At 44.4% G+C, this 25,225-nt stretch overlaps 2 protein-coding genes across 2 annotated transcripts in view; both read left to right on the top strand.

The window, feature by feature from the left end:
• The window catches only part of SORCS3 (sortilin related VPS10 domain containing receptor 3), a 626,549-nt gene that overhangs the window by 163,622 nt on the left and 437,702 nt on the right, over positions 1–25,225 (top strand). The gene's annotated exons all lie outside the window — the stretch shown is intronic.
• Positions 4,736–5,989, top strand: LOC132493196 (NF-kappa-B-activating protein-like). Its single transcript, XM_060103544.1, has one exon. It carries the CDS (start codon positions 4,736–4,738, stop codon positions 5,987–5,989), a length of 1,254 nt encoding a protein of 417 aa, XP_059959527.1.

The raw sequence follows: 25,225 nt of genomic DNA, 5'->3' as shown, positions 1-25,225 counted from the left end.
ATCCCACACCTTTTATTCTTCTTGTATTCTGAATGCCTCTGGGAAAATCTCCTATGATGTGCATCCACAGGCAGCATTTTCAGACACTCTGGACTGTTGCTTTTAAGAAACTACCTCCCGCTCATAATCTTTTCACTAGGTTTCCTGCACAAAGTGTATGTGTGTGTGTGTGTGAGAGAGAGAGAGAGAGAGAGAGAGATGTGTGTGTGTATGTGTGTTGTGTGTCGCTCTGTTTTGTGTTTGGAGACTTCAACTTACCACTGTTTATTCTTTCAGTCTCAGCTGAGGGATAATGTAGAACAAATTCTTTTTTGGGATTTCTTGGTCCATGGAGAGGCTTCAGGGAATCCATGAATGCCTTACTACTGAGTAGAAAATTTTATGTGAAATATATGTTTCTGTGGAGAAAGTATCTGTCATTTAATAGTTTTCTCTAAGAGCTCTTTGAGCCTTTAAGTTTAAGAGAACGGACCTGGAGTCATCATGGCAAGGACAAAAAGAGCTGCCTAGTCTGGAAGAGGAAGGAGATGGAAGTTTAAGAACCACATATCTGGAGCATCTCTGGTTGCTGGTGGTGGGGAAGCAGCATCTGTGCTCCATGTGCTTTCTCCAACTCTTCTCTCATTTTCTTCTTAAACTTGAGGTTGATTTTTATAGCTGAACTTTCTGAATATGAGGGTGACAGCCCAGAAGTTCAAATCATTCTGTGGCTCCCAACACTTTCTGCTCTCTCAGCTTGTAACAGAATGTAACAGAAGGATTTATAGCTATTACTCCATAGAATATGGTGCATGATGAGGTCATCCTCACATGAGAAAAAAAATCCTTCATAATTTACCTTCAAATCTGGGTTTGAGTAAGTGCTGGGAGGCCTGACTCTGCCATGGTGTGAAATGGATTCCCAGGAAGGGGTATGGCTCAGTTGTCTGACCTTTATGGAATATTTAAATACATATTACGGTGTTCATGGTAGTAAATAATATAGCTAAGGTTATGCACAGAGGAGAGCTGAGGGAAACATTCTCAGCAAAGCTGTGGGCTGCCCTGGCAGGGAGACAGGCACTTGGCTTTGAACTGGAATTTGGAGTCTGGGTGGGAGAGTGACAGCAAATATTTTCCACATGGGTGCCAGTTACTTTGGCACTGAAAAAACTAAGACACCCAAGGCAGAAGAAGTTGGTTCTATTAATTCAGGGTATGTTCTGCTTTTGTGAGGTGGTGGAGGATGTGAGAGTGGATGTTCATTTATTTATTTATCCATTTGTCAAGCATTTACTTAGCACACACTGTGTGCTGGGCACTATTTTAGGTGATGAGGTTGTAAAGATATGGCCTCTGCCTTCAACTAGCTAACAGTAAAGATGGGTGTAAATGAATAATGATAATGATATGATAATGTGCAATTCAGTAGAAGCATGTGTCGAATGCAGAGATAGCATATAAGAGGGACTGATTGGAGGGAGTGACTGACTCTGTACAGGGGGCTCAGGGAGAGCTGGAAAGTATGGAGGTAAAATATGACTTGGTTCGTTTTTTCATTTCAGAAGAAGTTATTCTTAAGAAATGTGTGGAATCTCATGAGATAAATGGGAATTTACATATATTTCACATAAGGTTTTCTTTTTTTATTGGGGTATAGTTGTTTTATACTGTTGTGTTAGTTTATACGGTACAGCGAAGTGGAGCTCCCTGTGCTATACAGTAGGTTCTCATTAGTTATATGTTTTATACACAGTAGTGTATATGTGTCAATCCCAATCTCCCAATTCATCCCACTTCTCCTTTCCACCCTTGGTGTCCATACGTTTGTTCTCTACATCTGTGTCTCTATTTCTGCCTTGCAAACAGGTTCATTTTTCTAGATTCCACATATATGTGGTAATATATTTGTTTTTCTCTTTCTGACTTACTTCACTCTGTATGACAGTCTCTAGGTCCATCCATGTCTCTACAAATAACCCCATTTCATACCTTTTTATGGCTGAGTAATATTCCTTTGTATATATGTACTGCATCTTCTTTATCCATTCGTCCGTCCATGGGCATTTAGGTTTCTTCCATGACCTGGCTATTGTAAATAGTGCCACAGTGAACATTGGGGTGCATGTGTCTTTTTGAGTTATGTTTTTTTCTGGGTATATGTCCAGTAGTGGGATTGCTGGGTAATATGGTAATTCTTTTCAGTTTTTTAAGGAACCTCCATACTGTTCTCCATAGTGGCTGCATCTATTTACATTCCCACCAACAGTGCAAGAGGGTTTCCTTTTCTCCACACCCTTTCCAGCATTTATTGTTTGTAGATTTTTTGATGATGGACATTCTGACTGGTGTGAGGTGATACCTCATTGTAGTTTTGATTTACATTTCTCTAATAATTAGTGATGTTGAGCATCTTTTCATTGTCCTTCTTGGCCATCTGTATGTCTTCTCAGAGAAATGTCTATTTAGGTCTTCTGCCCATTTTTTGATTTTTTTTTATATTGAGCTGCATGAGCTGTTTGTATATTTTGGAGATTGATCCTTTGTCCATTGATTCATTTGCAAATATTTTCTCCCATTCCAAGGGTTGTCTTTTCATCTTGTTTAATGGTTTCCTTTGCTGTGCAAAAACTTTGAAGTTTCATTAGGTCCCATTTGTTTAGTTTTGTTTTTCTATTACTATAGAAGGTGGGTCAAAAAAGATCTTGCTGTGATCTATGTATGACTTGGGTTTTGAAGGATGAATAGGAGTCCACCTGTAATAGATGGTGGGATAGAACATTCCAGTTGGAGGAAAAAGCATTTGTAAGGCCTGGAGGCAAGAGAGAGAATTAGGCATGGGTGAAGATGGTTTGCTGTTGCCTTCATATAAGCAAAATGGTGGGAACACTCAGTAGATGAAAAGACTGAGGCCCAGCATAAATGGGCACCACGTGGTGTATTATTAAAGAAAATAAACATTTACTGAACACTTACTTTACACCAGATCTTCTATTAAGCACCTAGATACATTATCTCATTTAATCTACACAGCAACTCTCTGAAGCAGGTACTAGCATTATCTTCATTTTACAGTCAAGGAAACAGAGGCTCAGAGAAGTAAAGTGACTTGTCAAAGGTCATACAGCAGAAATGGATTGATGGTAACTTGGAAAAGTGTTTGTGATAAAGACTGAGAGAAATAAATGGATTTGAGAAGTATTTAGGTGGCAAAATCAGCAGAACTTAATGGTGCATTGGATATAGAAGAGTGTGGGGAGGGCAAGGAAGGATTTGAGGATGACTTCTAGATTTTTGTCACATGTAATGGGAAGGATAGTCATGACAATCACAGCATCCTAAAGGTTCTGGGAGAGAGAGTGTGAGTTGAGTTTTAAGTGTGCTGAGTTTTCAATATCTTTAAGATATACAAATAGAGATTTAAAAGCTGAAATGAAAGTCCATTTGTCATTCATCTCCCAATACTTAGTGGCTTAAGAGAACATTTAATTGGTTTAGGATTCTGTGAGTTGGCAGGTTGGGCTGGTCAGCTGTTCTGGTCTTGGCTGGGCTTCCTCATGCATCTGCTGTCATGCCTGTGTCAGCTGGGTGGCTCTGCTCCTGGGCAGGTGGCTGGCCACGAGTCTCATGCTGCGACAGGTAACCCAGGGTGTTCTCATGGGGGTTAGCCAAGCTTCTAGAGGAGCAAGTAGAAACATGTGATGCCTCTGGAGGCCTGGGCCCAGGACTGGAGTGCCTTTCTTCTGCCATGTTCTTGTTGGGCAAGACAAGTCACAAGCCACCCCAGATGCAGAGGCTGGAGCAGCGGACCCTGACTCTTGATGGGAGAAGCTGCAAGTTTCAACTGGAAATGAACCTGGGTACAGGGAGGTGTGACATTTGGGGCCATTGCTGCAGGCAGTTGGCCACACGTGTGTTCTCCAAGAAAGCAGGGCTCCTTTACAGTTTCAGAGCACATCCTCACTCCTCCACCTTCTAGCTCTCACTCATGTCTTGCCCATTCTGATGTAATAAGGGTTATCTGGGTATCTGTTGCGGGGCTGCTAGTCTGCTGGCTGCTGGGATACAGAAGTGAATAAAGCACAGTCCCAGCACTTGAGGTTGAGGAAAGTGGTGGTCCCGTTAGTGGTGAAGGCGAAGTTACTCTGTGCGTCCCACAGTCTCCCCGGTGTCCTTTATCTGACGTCCTCCTGATGTAACCACCGTTGAAGCCTCAGCCCTCTGGGACAGGGGCTGCTTCCCGTAGGTGTGCAGGAAATGTGTCACCCACCAGTGGGATGGGCTATTTCTGAACACGCTTCAGACAGAAAGCATGTTCTCCTATAAGCAGAGCCATATGCCACATCTTGAATGTTAAAATTTAGCCACCACTGAATCATCTAGAGATGAAATAAAGGTTTGAGTTTTTTAAAGCAGAAATAAAAGCCTTTCATCTCTATTTTTATAACTGTCTTCTGATTACAAAAGAAATAGGAGTATCTATCATAAGAAATTTGAAAGTCTGAAAACATATGAAGGAAATAAAAATCACCTATCGCACACGGATGATTATATCAACATACATGCGACTGGCAGGACCGCCTAGGTCCGGGGAAGGAATTTGCTGACGTACTCAACGTACTTGTAACTGTTTCCAAGGTTTTCTTGGGCTCGGGTAGTGTCGCGGCTGCTGGTCCTGGGAGCCAAGGCAACGGTGATCTTCCCAGCTCGCGAGAGCGCCCCCTTCTCCCACGGCTTCGGGGACCCAGCAACAGCTATGGCTCCGGTGTCTGGCTCCCGCAGCTCGGAGTGGGAGGCCTCGGGCTCCGGGGTGAAGCGTCGCAGTTCGTCGAAGAGCCATAAGCCCAGCAGATCCTCTCGCTTCCCGCGGAGCCGCGGCTCTCGCTCGCACTCTTGCTCTCGGTCCGGGGACCGGAATGGCCTTAGCCATCAACTGAGTGGCCCCAGCCATGGCTCCCGAAACCAGTCCTACCGCTCCCGCTCGCGGGCACGCTCTCGAGAGCGGCCCTCCGCACCGCGGGGTGCCCCTTTCGCTTCTGCCTCCTCGTCCGCCTATTATGGCGGCTACTCACGCCCCTATGGGAGCGACAAGCCATGGCCTAACCTCCTGGACAAGGAGAGGGAAGAGAGCCTGCGGCAGAAGAGATTAAGTGAGAGACAGAGGATTGGAGAATTGGGAGCTCCTGAAGTATGGGGACTTTCTCCAAAGAATCCAGAACCAGACTCTGATGAACATACACCAGTAGAGAAAGAAGAGCCAAAGAAAAGCACCACTTCAGCTTCTACTTCAGAAGAAGAAAAGAAGAAGAAGAAGTCATCTAGTCATTCAAAAGAAAGGTCCAAGAAAAGGAGGAAGAAAAAATCATCTAAAAGAAAACACAAGAAGTATTCTGATGATAGTGACAGTGACTCTGATTCTGAAACAGACTCCAGTGATGAAGATACAAAAAGGAGAGCAAAGAAAGCCAAGAAAAAGGAAAAGAAGAAGAAACGCAGATCGAAGAAATATAAGAAAAAGAAGTCTAAGAAGAGCAGAAAAGATTCCAGTGATTCAAGTTCTAAAGAGTCCCAAGAAGAGTTTCTGGAGAATCTCTGGAAGGATCAATCAAAGCCTGAAGAACCCTCAGATTTGATTGGCCCAGAGGATCCCAAAACACTTGCCTCTCAAGATGATAAACCTTTGAACTATGGCCATGCTTTGTTACCTGGTGAAGGTGCAGCTATGGCTGAATATGTAAAAGCTGGAAAACGTATCCCACGAAGAGGTGAAATTGGCTTGACAAGTGAAGAAATTGCATCATTTGAATGCTTGGGTTACATAATGAGTGGTAGCAGGCATCGCCGAATGGAGGCTGTGCGACTGCGAAAAGAGAACCAGATCTATAGTGCTGATGAGAAGAGAGCCCTTGCATACTTTAACCAAGAAGAGAGACGAAAGAGAGAAAACAAGATTCTGGCCAGTTTTCGAGAGATGGTATACAGAAAAACGAAAGGGAAAGAAGACAAATAAGGATTTTCGGATTGTTCATCAGACTTTTTTTTTTTTTAATTTTTATTGTTTTGCGGTACACGGGCCTCTCACCCCTGTGGCCTCTCCCGCTGCGGAGCACTGCATTGGCAGGCGGACTCCAAACCACTGCGCCACTAGGGAAGCCCTCATCAGACATTTTTAACAACAAAAAAGAAAGTTTGGGTTCCATATATACACACAAAAAGATTATCATAATCTGAAAAAGCTTTACAGTGCTACTGTGCCTTCTATTTAATTCTTTCAGTCCTGCTATAAAAAGCTGCTTATTGATGTAACTTTAGCAAGCTCTTTGGGTTATTTTGGATTGACCAAAACAACCTTCTGGTTTAAAAATCCAAATTATGAATGAAACTCTACTGTGTTGAGGGAGGTGGCATTGAGAGAAGGTGCTGGTGAGGTGAGAAACTGTGCTCTCACACCACGGGACAGTGCTCCCATTAGCTCTACATGGTGCCCACTCCCCAACCCGTACCAACTGAACTTGGGAGAAATTATCATTCCTCTATGTTGAAGGTGTTATAAATGGACTTGATAGAAACACACAGGAGGCCACTTTTGTTAACAAAATGAAGGGATGGCTGAAAAAAGCAAATCTGGAGTTTGAAGGTTTATTTGTATATTACAGTATTATTGTCAGCTCTGGAAGTAATGTGTTTTGATTTTAGTCCCTACCTCCACCCCAAAACCAACAAACAAACCAAAAAGCAAACTAACCCACAGACTTGTTGAATTGAAAACGTGAACATTAGTTTTAAAATTCTTAATAGGCTAATTAAAAATGGTTATTTCAAATATAAAATATTGGGACGTCTCCTGTTGTGCCAATGTAAGTACATTATTTCCATCTGAGCTGTGTTTAGATCATTATTTGAATACTAGAAATGCATGGGAGTCAACAATGATCAGGAGTTTAATAAGGAAAAATATGAGTCATTGTTTTCATTGTTTTAACTTGGTTGCTTCATTAGGATGAAGCTAAAATGATGTTAAACGTTTTTAAAGTCTGTCCTTTGTAATAAGCGGATTTCATTTTAAGCATTGTTAAACTTTTCAGTTTATTTTTTACATCTGTCATTCAGTTTAATCTGTAACTTCATATAGAACCCCTCACTTTCTCACGTTTTTATGGCTACTGTTGGCTTTTAAGTTTGGGGGAAATGGAAAACTCTGGAACTGTGAGATCATGATCTTTTTCCTTCCCTCCTTTTGTTAAAGTTTAGTTGTTAGGACATACTAGCAAAGGGGGAGGGGATAGTAGAAGTTTTGGCTGTTTTTGTTAAGGTTGTTTTGAGCTGCATTATTATGTGCCTAGGATAAATTTAAATTATCTGAGTGATGGGGAATTTCTGACTTTGCTGTTATAAAATGCCCTCTCTCCTTATAATAAAGCTTTAAAAAAAACATACATGCACATTAATTTTGTAAAATTAGGTAAGTACTTTGTATAAAAATTTTAATTTAACATTGTCATTATGCAGAATATACATATATACATATATATTTTCAAAATGTTTGTTAGTATTACGTATACTGTTTTTTAGATTGTATTTTACACTTGACACTATACAATGACGCATTGTATTCAGTATTATAAAATAAGGATGTGGAGATATGATTTTATCTTATCATATGGAAGTATCACCATTTAATTAACCATTTCTCTATTGTGGGGTATATATGTTGTTTTGGAGGGTTTGCTACTATAAATAATGCTGTTATGTCCTTGCTGGTGCCCAAATCACTGTGGGCATATGATTATTTACTCTGGATATAATCTTAGAAGTGGAAATACTGGGCTGGAGGGTATAAGCATTTTTTTTTAAGATTTCCAGTAGATACTGAGAAATTGCTTTGCAGAAAAATGCTATAGCAGTTATAATCTCATTCTTTGAATTTTCTTTGACTCAAAACCTATCTGGGTGGCTATTGTGGAAACTTTCCCAGCAAGCATTTGTTCATTGTTTCCATCATTCAGTGATTCATTCATTTATTCAGTAAACATTTATAGAGAGATAAAGTACCCAGAGGGAATAAACATGTCTAAGGTATTTACACAACTTTATGCATTTGTCAAAACTCATAGAACTGAATACCAAAATAAGTTAATTGTCCTGTATGTAAATTTAAAAAGTAAATTTATTTATTTATTTTATTTATTTTTTTTTTTTACATCTTTATTGGAGTATAATTGCTTTACAATGGTGTGTTAGTTTCTGCTTTATAACAAAGTGAATCAGTTATACATATACATATATCCCCATATCTCCTCCCTCTTGCGTCTCCCTCCCTCTCACCCTCCCTATCCCACCCCTCTAGGTGGTCACCAAGCACCGAGCTGATCTCCCTGTGCTATGCAGCTGCTTCCCACTAGCTATCTATTTTACGTTTGGTAGTGTATATATGTCCATGCCACTCTCTCACTTTGTCCCAGCTTACCCTTCCCCCTCCCTGTGTCCTCAAGTCCATTCTCTAGTAGGTCTGCGTCTTAAAAAGTAAATTTAAAAGTGACTAAGGGGCCTCCCTGGTGGCGCAGTGGTTGGGAGTCCGCCTGCCGATGCGGGGGATACGGGTTCGTGCCCCGGTCTGGGAGGATCCCATATGCCGCGGAGCGGCTGGGCCCGTGAGCCATGGCCGCTGAGCCTGCGCGTCCGGAGCCTGTGCTCCGCAACGGGAGAGGCCACAGCAGTGAGAGGCCCGCATACCGCAAAAAGAAAAAAAAAAAAAAAAAAAAAAAAAAGTGACTAAGGCATGCCCGTAGCTCCAAGGAACTTAAAATCCAGTGAAAAAGATAAGACATGCATACAATAATTACAACACAAGACAACATATTAAGATACCATATAGGAGGGGAAAATATGCATTGGTATATTTTGTGCCCTAGGAACTTGGCCAGGTGATTTACACATTCATTCATTTGTTCATTTCCTGGGAATACAAAGATGAAGAGCCAGAATGCCTGTTCTCAGAGACCCCAGCAGCACGGGAGTCAGACCTGCAGTTACTACCAACATGATAATCGTAATAATAGATGCATATGTAAGAGGAAAGAGTCTGCCTGGGGGAGTGAGATGTTTTGATATAAGGCATGAAGGAAAAATAGTGCTTTGCCTCATTTACTCCTCACAAGTGCCTGGAAAGGCAGGGGCCTCGTGCTTGGTCTACAGAGGAAGAAACTGAGGCTTACGGGGGTTCAGTAACTGGCCCGAGGTCACCCAGCTCAAAAGCGGAGTCACAGCATCCACCTAGATCTGTGCTTGCTGTCCTAGTCACTGGATCCCTGAAGAGGGACTGCGAGTTAGGCTGAGCCTTATGGAATAGGGAGGAGGGAGACCTGGCATGACCGAAGCGCAGCATCTCCTGGGAAGAGCCTTGGAAGTAGGGAGTTAGGTGGGAGACCAGAGGTTCATTTGGGGAGTGGTGCAGGGAGGTGATGGGGAGCTGGATATCAGAGGGCCTTGCATTCTAAACTAAGGGCTCTGGACCTTAGTTGGTTGGTAGAGAAGCCATTGATATCTTGAGAACAAGGGAGTTGCCCGCCGAGAGGTGTGCATCAGAAAGGATTAATCTGAGAGTGACACCTTCAAGGATTGGGTGAGGGGTAGATGGAGACTCCCAGTTTCCCTTGGAGAGTTATCCTGCTTCCAAAGATACCATTTACCTGTTAAAGAAAGGAAACCGGTGCAGAGAGCCCAGTGCTCAGTTCCTGACTAGTTAGGCCCGTCCATAGTTATTCCAGGATTTCATTTGCTCTAGCAGTTCTTTTACTGATTCAGTCAAAACAGTAGAAAAAGCTCTGACCTAGATTTTGTTATATTATTTCAGTTAAAATAGCAAATAAACAAAACCTCACTGACTCAAATATTATTTCCTTTCTACTTTCTGTCTGCACTCCCAGCTTGCAATTCCAAACATAAAAGCTTTGTTTTCTTAAATAATAACAACATCCAACGTTGAAATACTCCAGTGAATGATGAGGTGGTACTACTACAGTGGGATGGGAACGATGGGCCCCGAGAGACCCAGCCCCCAACAAAGTCTGTTCTGGTTGGAACCACGTTTCTCTCTTTGATGGTCCAGCTGAAGCTCAGGCCAGTGGGTGGTCTGTGGCAGGGGCTGGGTGAGGGGGTAGCAGGCAACGCTGTGGTGCTCCCCGGGAATCAGCTGGAAAAGGGGAGCAGGCAGAGCCTCCGAGGGGATAAGCAGAGTAGTACTTGGAGGAAGTGTGGGCCATTTCCACCTCCATTTCCTTGATGAGGGTGTAATAGGTGGGTGGTGGGTATCTGAATTTTATGTATGTAGGTATCTATCTACAGAAAGAAGAACCCGTCTCTTTCTTTTCTATAGAACCATGGTTTCCTCCACCTCTAACTCCAAGACACCAATCCTTGGTCTTTAGCTCCAAAATCATCCTTGGGATAGTTTTCTTTTTCTGGGTCCTACAAGGCCCCTGCCTGCTTCACCACCTTCCCAACTCCATCTCATTTATCTGCCACCCTCCAGCCTCACTGACTTTCTTTTGGGTTCCTATTCCAAGGTATTTTCAGCCTCAGGGTCTTCACCACTGTTCCCTGTGAGTGCAGTGATTTTCCTTCTTTTCTTCTTCAGATGGCCAGCTACTTCTCATGATTCATTCACCATTTAGAAAGAACATTTCTGATCCCCCAGTGTGAAAGATATCCTCTTTACTGTTCTCTGATTCAGAGAACATCTTTACAATTTGTAGTTATATATTCATTTCTTTGACAGGGACAACGTATTTTATGTACTAATATATATATATATGTATATTTTATATACATATGCTATATATTATATGTGTATATATTGTACACACCTGGCTCAGTGGCTGGAGCATAGAAGAGGCTTCATTAATATTTATCAAATGATTGAACCTGAGGCATCCCATTTCTATGGCCTTATCAGCTCATTTCCAGGATAAATTGGGTGTGAGCACATCACACATCCCAGGAGTATGGAGGCTTTCCTCTCTTTGGGGTTGGGTACATTGGTCCTTTCTGTACCCCTTGGTCTCTCTCCATGGGTGGAGCTGATGGCTGTAAATGAGAATATTCCACTGAAGATGCTCTAGGTTGGGAGAAATTTCATTAAAGATGAATAATTCATCTCTGAAGCAAAATTAGTAACCAGGACAACAGCATTTTGATGGGTTTGTTGAGAAGGTATTTTTCTTCTATCGTTGTCATGAACATTTTGGAAATTCTAAAAGCTGTTTCTTCCAGCAGGAAAACAGTTGTCTCACTATCAAGGTATATTTGGGGGAGTCAGTTTTTTTTTCTTTCTTGGTTTCTGTAAGTAGTTTAGGAAAACTCAAGATGTTTTTTTTCACTCTATTCCAGAGTAACTAACTTTGCAACTTTACCAGGTAGGAATTGGTATGTGTTCTCTGCCATCTTAATCATGTAACACTCCACTAGAATCTCTCTTGTCTGAATAGCTTCCAAGTTGCTGGTTCCTCACTGCAGTGGGAGTGGTGGTGTTTTGAGTTTTGTGGTGTCTTGGGGAAGTGGATTCTGCTTTCCTTTTATGTTGGAGATGGTATTCAGAAAGTTACCTCTCTCCCTAGCTGCAGTGAGATGGGTCACTTGCCCTTGCTGTATTCCTTCCCGCTCATCTTCCTGCCCTCCTTTCTCATTCTAAGGATATACACTACCCAAAATAACCGACTGAGACCCTCCTCAAAAACCAGGCTTTTGGGATGACCCAGCCTCAGCTGCCTCTAACTCAAACCCTGTGTTTGAGATCTATTTGTTCTTGATCATCATGCCTCTGCCTTTGCAGGTATTCTTCCCTTTGCGTGGAATTCTGCCCTCATCCTATTCCTCTGCCAACCCCTCTCTCCATATCTTCCTCTCCTTAATCATCCTCTGAGACTCAACCCAGGTATTACTCCTCCTCCTGGAAGCCTGACCTGACTGTCCTCCTCTGTTCACTGACAGCATCTCCTGCTAAATAACCTCCATCAAAGGCACTCTCTTTCGATTACTGTTGTGTGTTCATGTATGTAACTCACTAAATGTGAAACACTCTGGAGGAGGGCAGGATCGGCTCTAATTTATCTATCACTAGGGCATATACTAGATGCTACTTATTAATTAATGGATATGGAGAACATTTTATTTGCTTCAAGATGTGCCAAAATACAGCACAGCAAGTTGATTATTTGTACTTAGCTCCTAGTTTTAAGTCTCCCAGCATTATTATAGCTGTAAATACAGTTGATAATTATGATCCTTCCTTTTCTCTTTCTCTTCATCATCAAATCCTAATTGAGCTCCAGTCTGTGAATGAAAACTTGTAAGATGCTCTCTGTGGGTATACTTGGAAGAAGAGGGAAGACCCAGTCCTTATTCACAAAAAGCTTGCAGTCTGAAAGAGGAGGCAGGACAGACAAACAGTACTAATAGAAGAAGGATAAGTGTACCTGATTATTGCTAGTGTGTCAGCTAAGCCACAGGGATTAATAATAGCTAACCATAGTAGCAAAGAACAATTGGGAAGTCGGTCACTGGGGATCCTGGAGCATAACATTCTTGGACACACTTAACTATAAATAAATAAAGATTTGAAATTGAGATTCAGAGTAGATTCATCTTGATCCTAATTATCTGTTTAAAAATGTTATTCTGTCTGATTGTCACTTCTGGCCATATATAAAAGAGAATATGTTGGCATTTCCACAATTACATATTAGACACACATTTTTTTAGGTAGGTCTCAGGCTAAGTCAATACATAAGACAAAAATAACTCTTCATTACGCATATACCTTCATAGGATATAATGTCATTAATACCAAACACCAGCTTATCAGTGGATATACATATTTACATATAGCTATAATCATGAACACACTTTTTGGTCTAATTTATAACTTAAGTATGTTTCTACATTTTCCCCCTGTATTAAAATAGACCATGTAGTTTCAGTTTTTTTAAAATTAATTAATTAATTAATTAACTTATTTTTGGCTGCATTAGGTCTCTTTGTTGCTGCGTGCGGGCTTTCTCTAGTTGTGTCGAGCGGGGGCTGCTCTTCGTTGTGGTGCGCGGGCTTCTCATTGCGGTGGCCTCTCTTGTTGCGGAGCACGGGTTCTAGGTGCACTGGCTTCAGTAGTTGTGGCACGCAGGCTCAGTAGTTGTGGCCCGTGGGTTCTAGAGCGTAGGCTCAGTAGCTGTGACGCATGGGCTTCGTTGCTCTGAGGCATGTGGGATCTTCCTGAACCAGGGCTCGAACCCGTGTCCCCTGCATTGGCAGGCGGATTCCCAACCACTGTGCCACCAGGGAAGTCCTCAGTTTTTAATTTGTAGTAACAATGTGGAATCCATCATAGAATATGCTACTTATTGCTTGCATATGTCTGTGCTATTGGGTATTTAGGTTGATTGCTTTTTGTTTTTTGTCTTCCTGTGACGGAGAGCAGTGTTATGAACATTTCCATACAAGTAGCTTTTTTCTTTTTGCTTTTTGAATGAGTTCCTCGGAATATAAGAATATATTACCCGAAGTGGAATTAGCAGGTTTATGGGCATAAATAGCTTTGTCATTTGGCAAGAATGCTCTCTGGCAGGCCTGGGCCAGCGTACAGTATTCCCAGGAGGATATGAGGATATCCATTTCTTTAGAATATTCTTACACTTCATAACTTCAGAATTAATTTTCACTAATTCAGATGGTATCCCAGCATTTCAGAAACGAGTTAATGTGCTTCTCTAGAATTCTGCTGAAGATGGTCTGCTGGGCACTTGATCTTCTTCCCTTATACACCACCTGTTCTTTGCTTTCCGGCATCTCTATTTCTCTCTGGTGCCTGTAAGCACGGCTTCTGGTCTTGGACCACCAGTGGCTATCCTTTGCAATATAAGGAAAAACAACCAAGCTTCATTACTTTGCTAGTAGTTTTTCTTGTTCTTGTATTTGCTCTTTCCCTGACAGCGTGTTTTCACATTACAGAAATGACAGCTACCCCAGGTCCACTCAAGCGCAGGGAGTTTGTGAGCTTAGTGGATTCTCAGCTGTGCCCATGGAGCTAGGCAGGACCTGGCTTCTGTTCAGGTCACCTTCCGGAGCCACCAGAGAATTTTAAACACCACGCTGAGTTGAGGAGAGAGCAACAGCCTTGAGGTCCTGCATGGACTTGAATCTTGGCTCTGCGCTGGGTGAGCTGGGGAGGTTTCTTAGCCTATCTGAGCCTGAGCTTCCTCCGCTGGATGACAGGGAGAACAGCACTGAACTTGGAGGGTTTCTCTGGAATAGCTTCTCTCCTCTGCGTTTTTAGAGAACTGGGGCTTTCTGGAGTTCCTTCTAATGCCAACTAACACCGCCCAACTTCTTTCTATATGGTAGATGCTGGGTTCTGGGTTGAGAGTTTTCTTCTTTGTTCTGCCTGGCAGCCCTATGGGGTCCGCATGCCTTTGTGCAGAGGCAGACAAGGAGGCTCTGGGGACTAAATAACATGCCCAAGGGCATGCAGGAAGTGGTGGTGCTGGGATTGGAACCCAGGACTATTTGCTTTCTGTGATTTAGGCTTTGACTACTGTACATTTAGTCTCTGGGATAATTTGTTCTCCGTTAAATAGAATCTATCCCAGGAGCTCACTAACCACCTGTGGCTTTGCTCCTGCCTTCGTTCAGCCAACACATGTTTGTTGAATGCCTCTTTCGTGCCAGCCTCCGATTTAGGAGCTGGGGTACAGCTATGTGGTGCTGACGGGCTTACCTCCTCCAGACTGGCTGAGGGAGAGCCTAGGACTTAATCCTGAGAACTCCATCCTCCTCAGCATCCAGGGGCGCCTGTGCAGGCATTGGCTGCCTGGTGGAGGTGAGCTCTGCTCAGGGGGGTCCACACTGCAGCACAGGAATGTATTGTCAGTGATGGCTTGTAGACCTCCCGTGGCTGCATCCTGCCATACTGGGTATCTGGTGTGACACATCTGTCCCACCCTTGGGTGGGGCCTTATTTGTGCTGCACCTCACACTGCTCAGAGCTGCATTAATTAGAGGCTACTGGAGAATTTGAGCTCATATGTAAAAAGGGAGGCTCCTGGCTGAACCATAGATCTCAAATGCGTAAAGGCCGTTAAGGTGGGAGATTCATCCTCCTTGTTCTGGGTTGGCTGGGAATAAACGTTGCGAGTCATTACAAGAGGCGGTGTAGCGCCCGTCACCTTGGCCCTACTCTGGTATTTCCCATGGCCCCGACACCCAGTATCTTCTGGAAGGACTGCTCATGTAGTTCTTGATTGTCTTGAGTTACTGGGGTTCTAGGAACAAATCCAGTTTCCCCAGAGGCAGTCGTGCCCTCTGGCCTCCTCTGGAGGCTCCCGCAGATAATTCAGGTCTGTGTGGGAACAGAGCCCTTGTAACAGCCTACAGCTCCCAGGCAGTTGCCCAGGGAAGGCCACCTCTGGGCACAGGTCAACCCTAGAGGGCACCCAGCTGTCAGAGCTGCAGGGCAGCCGTCAGCCCAGGAACCAAGATTTCACATTGCTCAGATTCCGGTGAGCACTTCTGCACCCACCTTTGTGGACCCAGCTCCCTGTCTTCGGGGGCAGTGTATGTCCTTTGCTCCCAAGCCTGGAGGAGGTTTGTTATTTCTGAAAGACTCAGCCCAGTGCGGCCTTGGCCATGGGCATGGCCTGTAAAATGCAGATGGCCAGTCCCAGCTCCCAGAGTTCTCACTCTCAGTGTATAAAGAGTGGGCTCCAGAATCTGTGTTTTTGTAAGTTCTTCAGATGAGTCTGATTCACGTGGTCCGTGCGCCACATTTAGAGAGGTCCTTACGTGTTATATGTTGTACACAGGCACTCACACACACACCTGCATCTGCCTCTCTCTTTCTCTCTGACCCACTCCCATACATTCTCCTGCTCCCAGCCTCCTACTCACTTACCTGTCTCAGTGGACTCCCTCCCCCACATGCCTACAATGCCTGAGAAGCACATGACACATTTTAGATATTGGACACATGCCAGCTGGTTGAATGACCCCTCTGCTATGATTCTGGGTTAACTTCTCCTTGGAGTGGAGCCACATACTCTCCACTTGGACCCTTCAGTGTCCTGGACAGTGATAGCAGGCATGTCCCTTCCCTTTCCCCAGTTCACCTCCTACTCACACAGAACCTACTCTCTTGAGTCAAAGTTCCAATTTTAGAAGAAAAACCAGAGCCTGAGCCCTGCCAGGCAGGTGGCCAGGAATAAGAAACTGAGGGAGGAGTGTGATGCAAAGCGTGGGTGTGGGCCCGGGTTTCAGGGCAGCGGGGGGCGGACAGGGACTGTGGAAGGGGTGTCAGGGCCTCACCCCCAAAGAGCTGAGCTTGCTTGAGCAGCTATGGAACCAGACCTGCCGGTTCCTGTGTCTTCCTTGACCACTGAGCTTGGAACAAAGAGTGGCTTGAGGGGCTTCCCTGGTGGCGCAGTGGTTGAGAGTCCGCCTGCCGATGCAGGGGACACGGGTTCGTGCCCCGGTCTGGGAGGATCCCACGTGCTGCAGAGCGGCTGGGCCCGTGAGCCGTGGCCGCTGGGCCTGCACGTCCCGAGCCTGCGCTCCACAACGGGAGAGGCCACGGCAGGGAGAGGCCCGCGGACCGCACAAAAAATAAAGAGTGGCTTGAGGTTGACTCTGTGGTTCTCTCTTGAGGATTTTGTTGGGTTTACTTTTAATTTAGCCTTGAGGAGATTCCAGCAGAGGTTCTGGTACATGCCAAGCTGCCTTGGGAACTTGAGTGATGTTGATACTGCTGAGTTAATTGACACCCTTAATCGGGAAGGAGGTGGAATATAAAACTTGGGGAGGGATAGCCAAATTTTTCAGAGGAAGGAATATACCGGGCGCTGCCATTTATGTGTTGTGGGACTTTGATTAGTGATTTAATCTTGGTAAGACTCTGGTTCATCCCTGTAAGAAGTGACAATCATGGCAGTTACATTTCATAGGATTGTTGTGAGGATGAGCGGCGTTAATGGATGTGAATGTTGAGTAATGTTCCTCCTGCCGTTATTATTAACTGAAAGTTATCAATAGACCTCTATTTATCCCATAAATATTGACTTATTAACAGATATTTTAAGCATCTATTATGTATCAGATAGGGTTATGTTAGGGTTTAATCAACTAGTTATTTTAGTTAGTTTGTTTATTTATGACACAGATCAAGAGGCTCAAAACTTGCTTTCAAATATTTCATAGTGTAGAAAGAAGACAAAATATCAGTATTACAATTCAGTAAAACACTGATGTAATGTTAGGGTGCATGGAGGGACATATAAAAGAAGGAGTGATAGAGTCTGTCTGGAAGAGTCTTGGTAGGCCTTATGGAGGAGATAACTTTGATGTGAGGCTTACAAGATGGGAGTAGTATTTCAAGTTTAACAGTTAAGCACAGGTATGGGCTGAAACAAAAGGATGTATTGGCTGATCTAATGTAAAAGGTTAATAGCCTCATCAGATCAGGCTTGATCCAGCCGCTCAAATGATATTATCCAGGACTTAGGTTCCCTTAGTATTTCTACTGGCTTGTGCGATGTTGGCTGCATCCTCGGTCCCACTTTGTCTTCCTTCAGCAACTTCAGGAACTCCCTTCAAGATAGCAAAATGGCTATAGCCATTCTATAACTCATCTCTTTATTCTATACTATTAAAAGAACTGGGTTTGTTATGACGTTTCCTGAGGGAGGAAGAGGTCCTCTTTCCCAGAAGCCCTAGCAAGACTCATGTTGGATTTCATTGGCTCCAGTTAGGTAACATGTTTTTTTTCCCTTAACCAGTCACTGTGCCATAGGGGTGGGATGGAGGATTGGCTTAGGCCAAATAGAGCCTACTCCTTAAACTAAGAGGATGGGTCAATGCATGGTCCATGCCACCTGAACCACATGGCTCATTATGGGGAGAACTGCTTCCCCAAAGGGACATTGTTCCCAGGGGGAGAGGGCATGGATTCTGGGAAGCATGGAGAATCTGGCTCTCCACCATACCAGTAATTTGGGTGAGGAAAAAGCAGGGGGCAAGTGAGAACAGAGTACGTTTGAAGAACAACTCTTAGCTGAGAATCTCTAGACCAGCACTGTTTACTAGAACTATGGGCAATGATGGAGGTGTTATATAATCTACTCTTTGCAGTATGGTAGCCACTGGCCACCTGTGACTGTTGAGTGCTTGAAATGTGGCTAGCATGACTGAAGAACTGAACTATTTTTTTTTTTTTTTTTTTTTGCGGTATGCGGGCCTCTCACTGTTGTGACCTCTCCCATTGCAGAGCACAGGCTCTGGACACGCAGGCTCAGTGGCCATGGCTCACGGGCCCAGCCGCTCCGCGGCATGTGGGATCTTCCCAGACCGGGGCACGAACCCGTGTCCCCTGCATCGGCAGGCGGACTCTCAACCACTGCGCCACCAGGGAAGCCCGAACTGAACTATTAATACTAATTGTACTTAATTTTTATTTTTTAAATTTAAGTAATCCTGCATAGCTAAGGCTATAGTGGTAATTGGGAAGCACAGGTCTAGACCCTAGACAGGGTTCTGAAAGAGGACTGAGAGAAAGAGGGAGAGAGAGAGAAATTAAGCCAGAATGCCCTGGTTATGTATCATTTGGGGAGAGAATTGAAAAAAGTCCCTGAAATCATTGTCTCGGTTCTGGGGTTCATATGAATCGTACAGAAAGTAGAGCACAAAGTGAAGAGCTAGTGACAGGAGATGAGGATAGAGACCTAGAGACTTAGGCTGGGGCCAGGTTGAAAGCCCCTGTGCTTTGCCACTCACTTCAGATTCTACCCTGGAGGCAATAGGGGGTCACTGAGGATTTGGAGGAATGACATGATCGTATGTGCGTGTGAGGAAGGCAACCTGGCCCCTTGTGGAAGATGGACTTGTGAGACTAGAGGCAGGGAGACCAGTAAGGAGGTAGATGCAATAGAGCTCATGAGAAAGGATGAGAATTTGAACTTGGGAAGGAGTGGTAGCCATGCATGGAAGGGTGAGATACGGACATTAGGGGCAGAGTAACGGGGTGGGTTTGCATGTGGTGTGGGGAGGAATATAGCAGCATATAGTAGGTTGGCTTGGACAGCCGAATGGATGATCGTGCCCTCTTTGAGATGTGGCGTTCCAAAAGGAGGGGGGCAGGTCTGAGTGGTTTCTTGATAAACACTCTTTAGGGCAGGTGGTATTTAGTCTACCTGTAGGAAGATGTCTGATAGGTTCTTAATCTCTTCTCTCAAGGAGTTTACAATCATCTGTCTATGGAAATTAGATCTACATAAATTAAGTCATTAGAAAAATAATTCCACGTGCATAAAGACTGTAAGCCTTAAATGCTGCACGTGCTTTATGAGTGGTGTCCTGGGTGCTTTTTCTGCATAACAAACCACCCCAAAATTTAGCAGTGCAAAAGGAAAACATTTTATTATGTTCATGATTCTGTGTGTTGAGGATTTTGGCTGGGCACTATATATACCATGTCTGAAACCTCAGCTGGAAAGATTCAGAGCTGAGGCTGACTCAACAACTGGGGCTGCAAGGCATCTGAAGCTGTCTTCCCTCGTAGCTGGTGACCGATGCTCACTCTTCACTGGGTCCTCAATTGGGCTGTGAGCTGAAACACTATGGCCCCTGCATGTGGTCTTCCCTACTGTGGTCCAGTTTGGGCATCCTCACACATGGCACTGGCACCTAGAGAGCAACTATCCTAAGAGTGCACAGCTAACCATGGAGGTCACTTGGCACTACTTCCCCTATGCACTGTTGGTCAATATAACAAAGATAAGCCTGCTTTCAAAGGGAGGGACATGAACTCCATCTACCACTCAATAGGAGGAGTGTCAAGGTCAAACTGTAAGATAAGCATGTGGGATGGGAGATACTGGGAAATAAGTTGGCCATAAATGGAGAGATGAGTTTGGACTGGGGTAAGGAGTGATGACTCTCTGCTGGGGATGGGGCTTGAGCTGGTGCTTGAAGGGTGGGTCGGTGGATGCTGGGAGGAAGAAAGGGACACATGCATGTTGTTGGGGACGAAGGGTAGGATTTGTGTTTCTTTTGGGCTATCTAGTCAACCTCATTGATGCTGAGGACAACTAAATAGGCTAAGGAAGGAATCCTACAAAGGGATACAGCAATTTAAAGCAAATGGCTTCCTTCTAGGCATCCATTCAACACATTCAACATCAAGTTTAAAGTTCCTTGTCAGGCTTCCCTGGTGGCACAGTGGTTGAGAGTCCGCCTGCCGATGCAGGGGACACGGGTTCGTGCCCCGGTCCGGGAAGATCCCACATGCCGCGGAGCAGCTGGGCCCGTGAGCCATGGCCGCTGAGCCTGCGCGTCCAGAGCCTGTGCTCCACAATGGGAGAGGCCACAACAGTGAGAGGCCTGCGTACGGCAAAAAAAAAAAAAAAAAAAAAAAAAAAAATTTCCTTGTGCCCACCCAAGTTGATCAGCCTTGTTAAAATGGAAAGCCATTTCTCTTTATTTTTCCTATGATTTTCTGCTTTATTCTGGAGTGAGAGGAGCTACTACACCATGGAATTATGAGTCACAAAATTTTTGAGTTAGTGCAGTAAGTACACTAGAAATCACATTAAATAAAATACTTGCTTACTTGCCTTTTCCCCCTTCCATTAGACTGAGAGTCTCTGGAGAAAAAAATCTATGTGTAACCTTTTCCAGCTTCTCCAGCAGAACCAGATACATAGTAGATGCTCAGCACAAGGTTATTTGGATGAATAACCTTCATTCAAGGTTAAGTGAAAGCAGTGCTGACACCTGGGCACTTTTATGCTGTGTGTCTGCTCCTTATTTTGTACTCCTTCTCTTTGTCTCAGAATCCAACCAGCTCCTCTGTGCTCCTTATTCCTCTAGCACAAGAATCCGATCTGTCCCTAATTTCTGTTTCTGTATCTGACAGTCCCTGTCCCAGAACTGAAGCTTTAATGTCCAAGCACACCTTGTCTGTGGGAGGGAGATTGTTTAGACCAGGGTCAGCACACGAGGAGGCTGCAGACTCCCTTTCCCCTTTTCCTTGGCAAGTCTCCCTGACCTGACTCTTTTGCAGAAGCTAAGATACGTGAGGAACTTATTTTTTACGGAGATATTTTGTGAAAGATAAATTTCTCAGGGCCATGGCCATGGATTCTTAGCCAAAGGAAGGACAAGTAGATATGATCAAATGTGTGCTAGTGAATCAATACAAATAAATTATGTGTTCTTTGTTATTATATCCTAAGCTACACGAGAGAGGGCTCTTAAATCATCCACCATCAGCCACTGGAGATTCTCCTTTCCAAGGAGTTACGTGGAGACAAAGTCCAGGCTTACGTTAATTTAGGCAATCTAGATACCTTTCTAGTGGGGATATTGGTTTGGCTGCTAGAGTAATGCTAGCGACTGCAAAAGACCAGAGGGGAGCCATTCTTCTCTGGGTGTGGCATGGCCCTGAACATACCCTAAATATTTTCTACCTCTAATGTCTGGGATTTATGAGTACTCTCTTGCTTGAGTAGATGATCCTTTTACTCTATGATTCAGAACTCTGGGTTTTGATCAAGTGCTTGTCCATGAGCTTGTGCTTGAGACTAAAATGGACACCCCCTCCCCACTTCCCACCTCATGAATGGAATGGCCCTTCACCTGTTTGGTATTGGGATGCGGCTGCCATGGTCAAATTCTCTGGGCAACCCGCAGGTGAGATCCAAGCAAGCAGTGTGCTAAAGAGGCTCAAGAGGTAACCGGAAATGTGAATGAGGTGAGGCCAGGAAGTGTTAATTGAGGGAAGAAGATTCTCAGAAGTTCAGGCAGTTGGGCAGGAAGTAACAAACAGACCCTTCGGTCCCCTAGGCAAATGGGCAAGAACAAGATAGGACAGAAGGAGCAATTTGGCCATGAGCATGTTTCCAGCAATGGGAGGATGCATAGATGCAGGGAAGTAACGTGAAAACCCATTCCACCAAGCTGGGGCGCAAAATGAGGGTTAGACTGTGGGAACATAAGAGATGGTCTTCCCGCGAGTGTTGGAGCTGGATTTCAAGCCCAAGCCTTCGAATTAAAATGAAGCACATTAACTTCCTTGGAAACCTCAGAGGCATCTTGGACTCCATGCTTTTCTGTTATACACTATTTGCAATTTTTAGCAACAGTTTTCGTAGGGCTCCCCACCCCGCTTTCTTTCTTCCCTTCTCTACGGCCATTATCTTAGTTCAGATCTCTTATCTCTTATATTGGGACTGTTGTAATATCCTTCTCACCAGACTCCCTGTTTTTCATCTTCACTGATTCACCCTTCATACCCCTGACAGTTTTGTTTCCAAAATGAAGGTGCCAACTGATTATTCACCTGCTCAAGCACAGTAGACATTTCTATGCTATTTACTGAGTAGAGTTGAAACTCTTTAACCTGATGTGCTAGACAGAATAGTGTCCTCCCAAAAGATGTCCATGTCCTAATCCCTGGAACCTGTGAATATGTTAGATTACATAGAAAAGGGGAGATAAGAGAGTAGATGGAAATAAGGTGGTAATCAGTTGAGTGTAAGATAAAGTGATTATCCTGGGTTACCTGGCTGGGTCCAGTGTAATCAGAAGGATCCTTAAATGGGAAAAAGGGAGGAAGAAGAGTCAGAGTGATGCAGTATGAGGCTCAACCAATCATTGCTGCCTTTGAAGATGGAAGGGGACCAGGAGCCAAGGAATGCATGCAGCCTCTAGAAGCTGGAAAAGGCAAGAAACGGATCCTCCCCTAGAGCCTCCAGGAGGAATGTAGGAATACAGCCCTGATGACACCTTGATTTTAGCCTTTGAAACCCATTTTGGACTTCTGATCTCCAAAGCTGTAAGATAATACGTTTGTGTTAAGCCACTTTATTTGTAGTAATCCGTTACATCAGCAATAGAAACTTACATACCTAGTAGTTAAAATCATCATTGTCTTACCCCAGCCTGGGTCTCCATCTCCTTCTCTCTGTACCTGAAGCTCTAACCTCTGCAGACCCCAGCACCCCCCGCCCCAGGCCTGGAACATGACAGGCAATTTCAACCTAATTGTGTCTTCTCATGCTGCATCCTTAACCTGAAAAGGCCGTTGCCTTCTTCACCTACTAAAAATAAGCCAGTTCAAATAGTACCTCTTATAAAAATTTTCATGGAGAGTAATCCTCTACTTATCCCTGTTAGGGAATCACTCATTTCTATCATATGTCAACCTTGCTGGGTTACTGTGAGATTCCCATGAGACAATAGGTGAAATGACTTACAACCTGGTGTAAGTCAGAGCGATTCCAGCTTTCACTGAAGATAGTCATATGAATGTGTATCTCTCTGGTTGCACTGAAAGTGTCAGGAACATTGTGTCCTTCATCCCTCCATCCTCCACAGCATTGAGCATGGTGCATCGACCATAAGAGACACTGTGTAGTAATTTGTAGCGTCGAATAGGAGACAGGTTGTGAGAAATGCCAGATCACGGGATTAGATGATAGGTCATTCACTCCACCCTTGTATACAGAGAATCTGGGACATGCTGGGTACTGTCCCAGGTGCTGAAGATATAGTAGTGAAAAATAGGACAGACCGTTGTGTGGCCCTGAGGCATCTTACCATCTAGTCAAATCCCTGCTCTTGGTCTCTTGCACTGGTAGCTAGTTGCAATCTGGGGATATCTGCTTATCCCTCGAAAATCCACTTGGTTCAGCAGCTACAGTGGTTTGGCTGAGAGCTCTTTCAGCTCCTGAGACCTAAGAGGGAATGATGCCCCTTGACAGGAGTGGCGGAAGGAAAGGGAGTATGCGTGCCTACAGGCAGGTCCAGTGGAGACAGACCCTGAAATGAAAAGTGACGGGTGGGTAGGATCACACACCAGGCAAAATGGACTTGATGAGCCTGTGATCTTCCCGTTGCTGAGGCTGTCAATGCACATCCACACACAGCAAGCACCAGCACTCAGGGAGTGCTCCAGGCTTTCATCTCTACATCAGTGAGAGGCCTTGTGAGGCTGCTCTTTATTTTCTGAGCTGCAAGTTGTCATCACTAAAGAAGTGACGTGCTCCCTCTTGGGACATGGCATTTTCCTACTTGGGTGGGCAAATGACCTGGTTTGCTCAGAGACAAACCAGGATGGCAGGAACCTAATATATGACGAGGCCTGAGAATGTGCCTGGCACATAATCCTAATCCTCACAACAATGCAGTGAAGGGAATGATACTGGTTTCATTTTCCGGATAAGGACACTGAGGCTCCATAGGGTTGGCCACTTGCCTCAGGTTACACAGAGAGTAAGTGGCAGAGCCTGGATTCCACACCAAGACTGTCTGGGTTAGAGCTTTTGATCTATTACCAAGGTAACAGGTAGCTTATATTTTCCTCTGTGTTGCTGAGTATCTCTGGAAGCTTCACACTAGTGGCTTTGGAGCCATGGTTTCATCTCTCATCTGCTCACACCTGTTTCTGCCCTTGGCCTCCTCATGAGGGTGATGCTGGTGGTGGTTGGATTGAAGGAATGATGGACATATAGAAGGGTATGAGCTCAGACTCCTAGTTAATGGTATACTTTGAGCTAATTAACTCTGGTTCTGCTGAGCTCTCATCGTGTAGTACAGACACTGGCAGGGAATTCTGGCCTAATTTGACCCCCCCACCCCTTACTGGGCTGCATGCTACCTAAATCATTTCCAAGAGATGGCTGTCTCTTTCATTTTCAGAGTCCCTTAGGGAATGAGAGGGAATGGATTTTTAATTCATTTTTAATGGCTCGTTACACAAAACCAGAACAACCTCCCACTATTCAACAGCCATTTTTCACAAGCTCCTTGTTTCAACAACACTGCGTTTTCATTTCCTTGGTCTGCCACTTGCCTTGTTCAGCTACCACATTCTGCAAAGTACTTTCTTCACAATGGCCCCATTTTAAATAGAGCTGACTCATACCTGTTAAATTCCGTATCTCTGATCCCTTCCTTGGATCATGGGGGAACAGACATGTTTGTGTTTGGGTTCTGACTCCTACCTCTCCCTAGCTGCCTGGCCTGGACGGTTTGCTCATCTGCACAATGTGGGTAATGATATCTACCCTTCACTGTGGTTATGCCCATTGCCTATGTAATGCACATAGAGCACCAAGCACAGTGCTGGACACTTTGTAGGTGCTCAGCATCTATTAGCATCCCCACCTCTGCCCTTTCTAGGTTTGTTCTTCTCTTGTCTAGATTACTT

This window comes from Mesoplodon densirostris, chromosome 1, assembly GCF_025265405.1.
Source record: "Mesoplodon densirostris isolate mMesDen1 chromosome 1, mMesDen1 primary haplotype, whole genome shotgun sequence".
In the NCBI taxonomy this organism is placed as follows: domain Eukaryota; kingdom Metazoa; phylum Chordata; class Mammalia; order Artiodactyla; family Ziphiidae; genus Mesoplodon; species Mesoplodon densirostris.
Note: the sequence above shows the minus strand (reverse complement) of the source record. Positions and strands in the feature narration are given on the sequence as shown.

Excerpts from the sequence above, each read along its gene's own strand:
- LOC132493196 (XM_060103544.1), top strand. The coding sequence starts at position 4,736 with ATGGCTCCGGTGTCTGGCTCCCGCAGCTCGGAGTGGGAGGCCTCGGGC.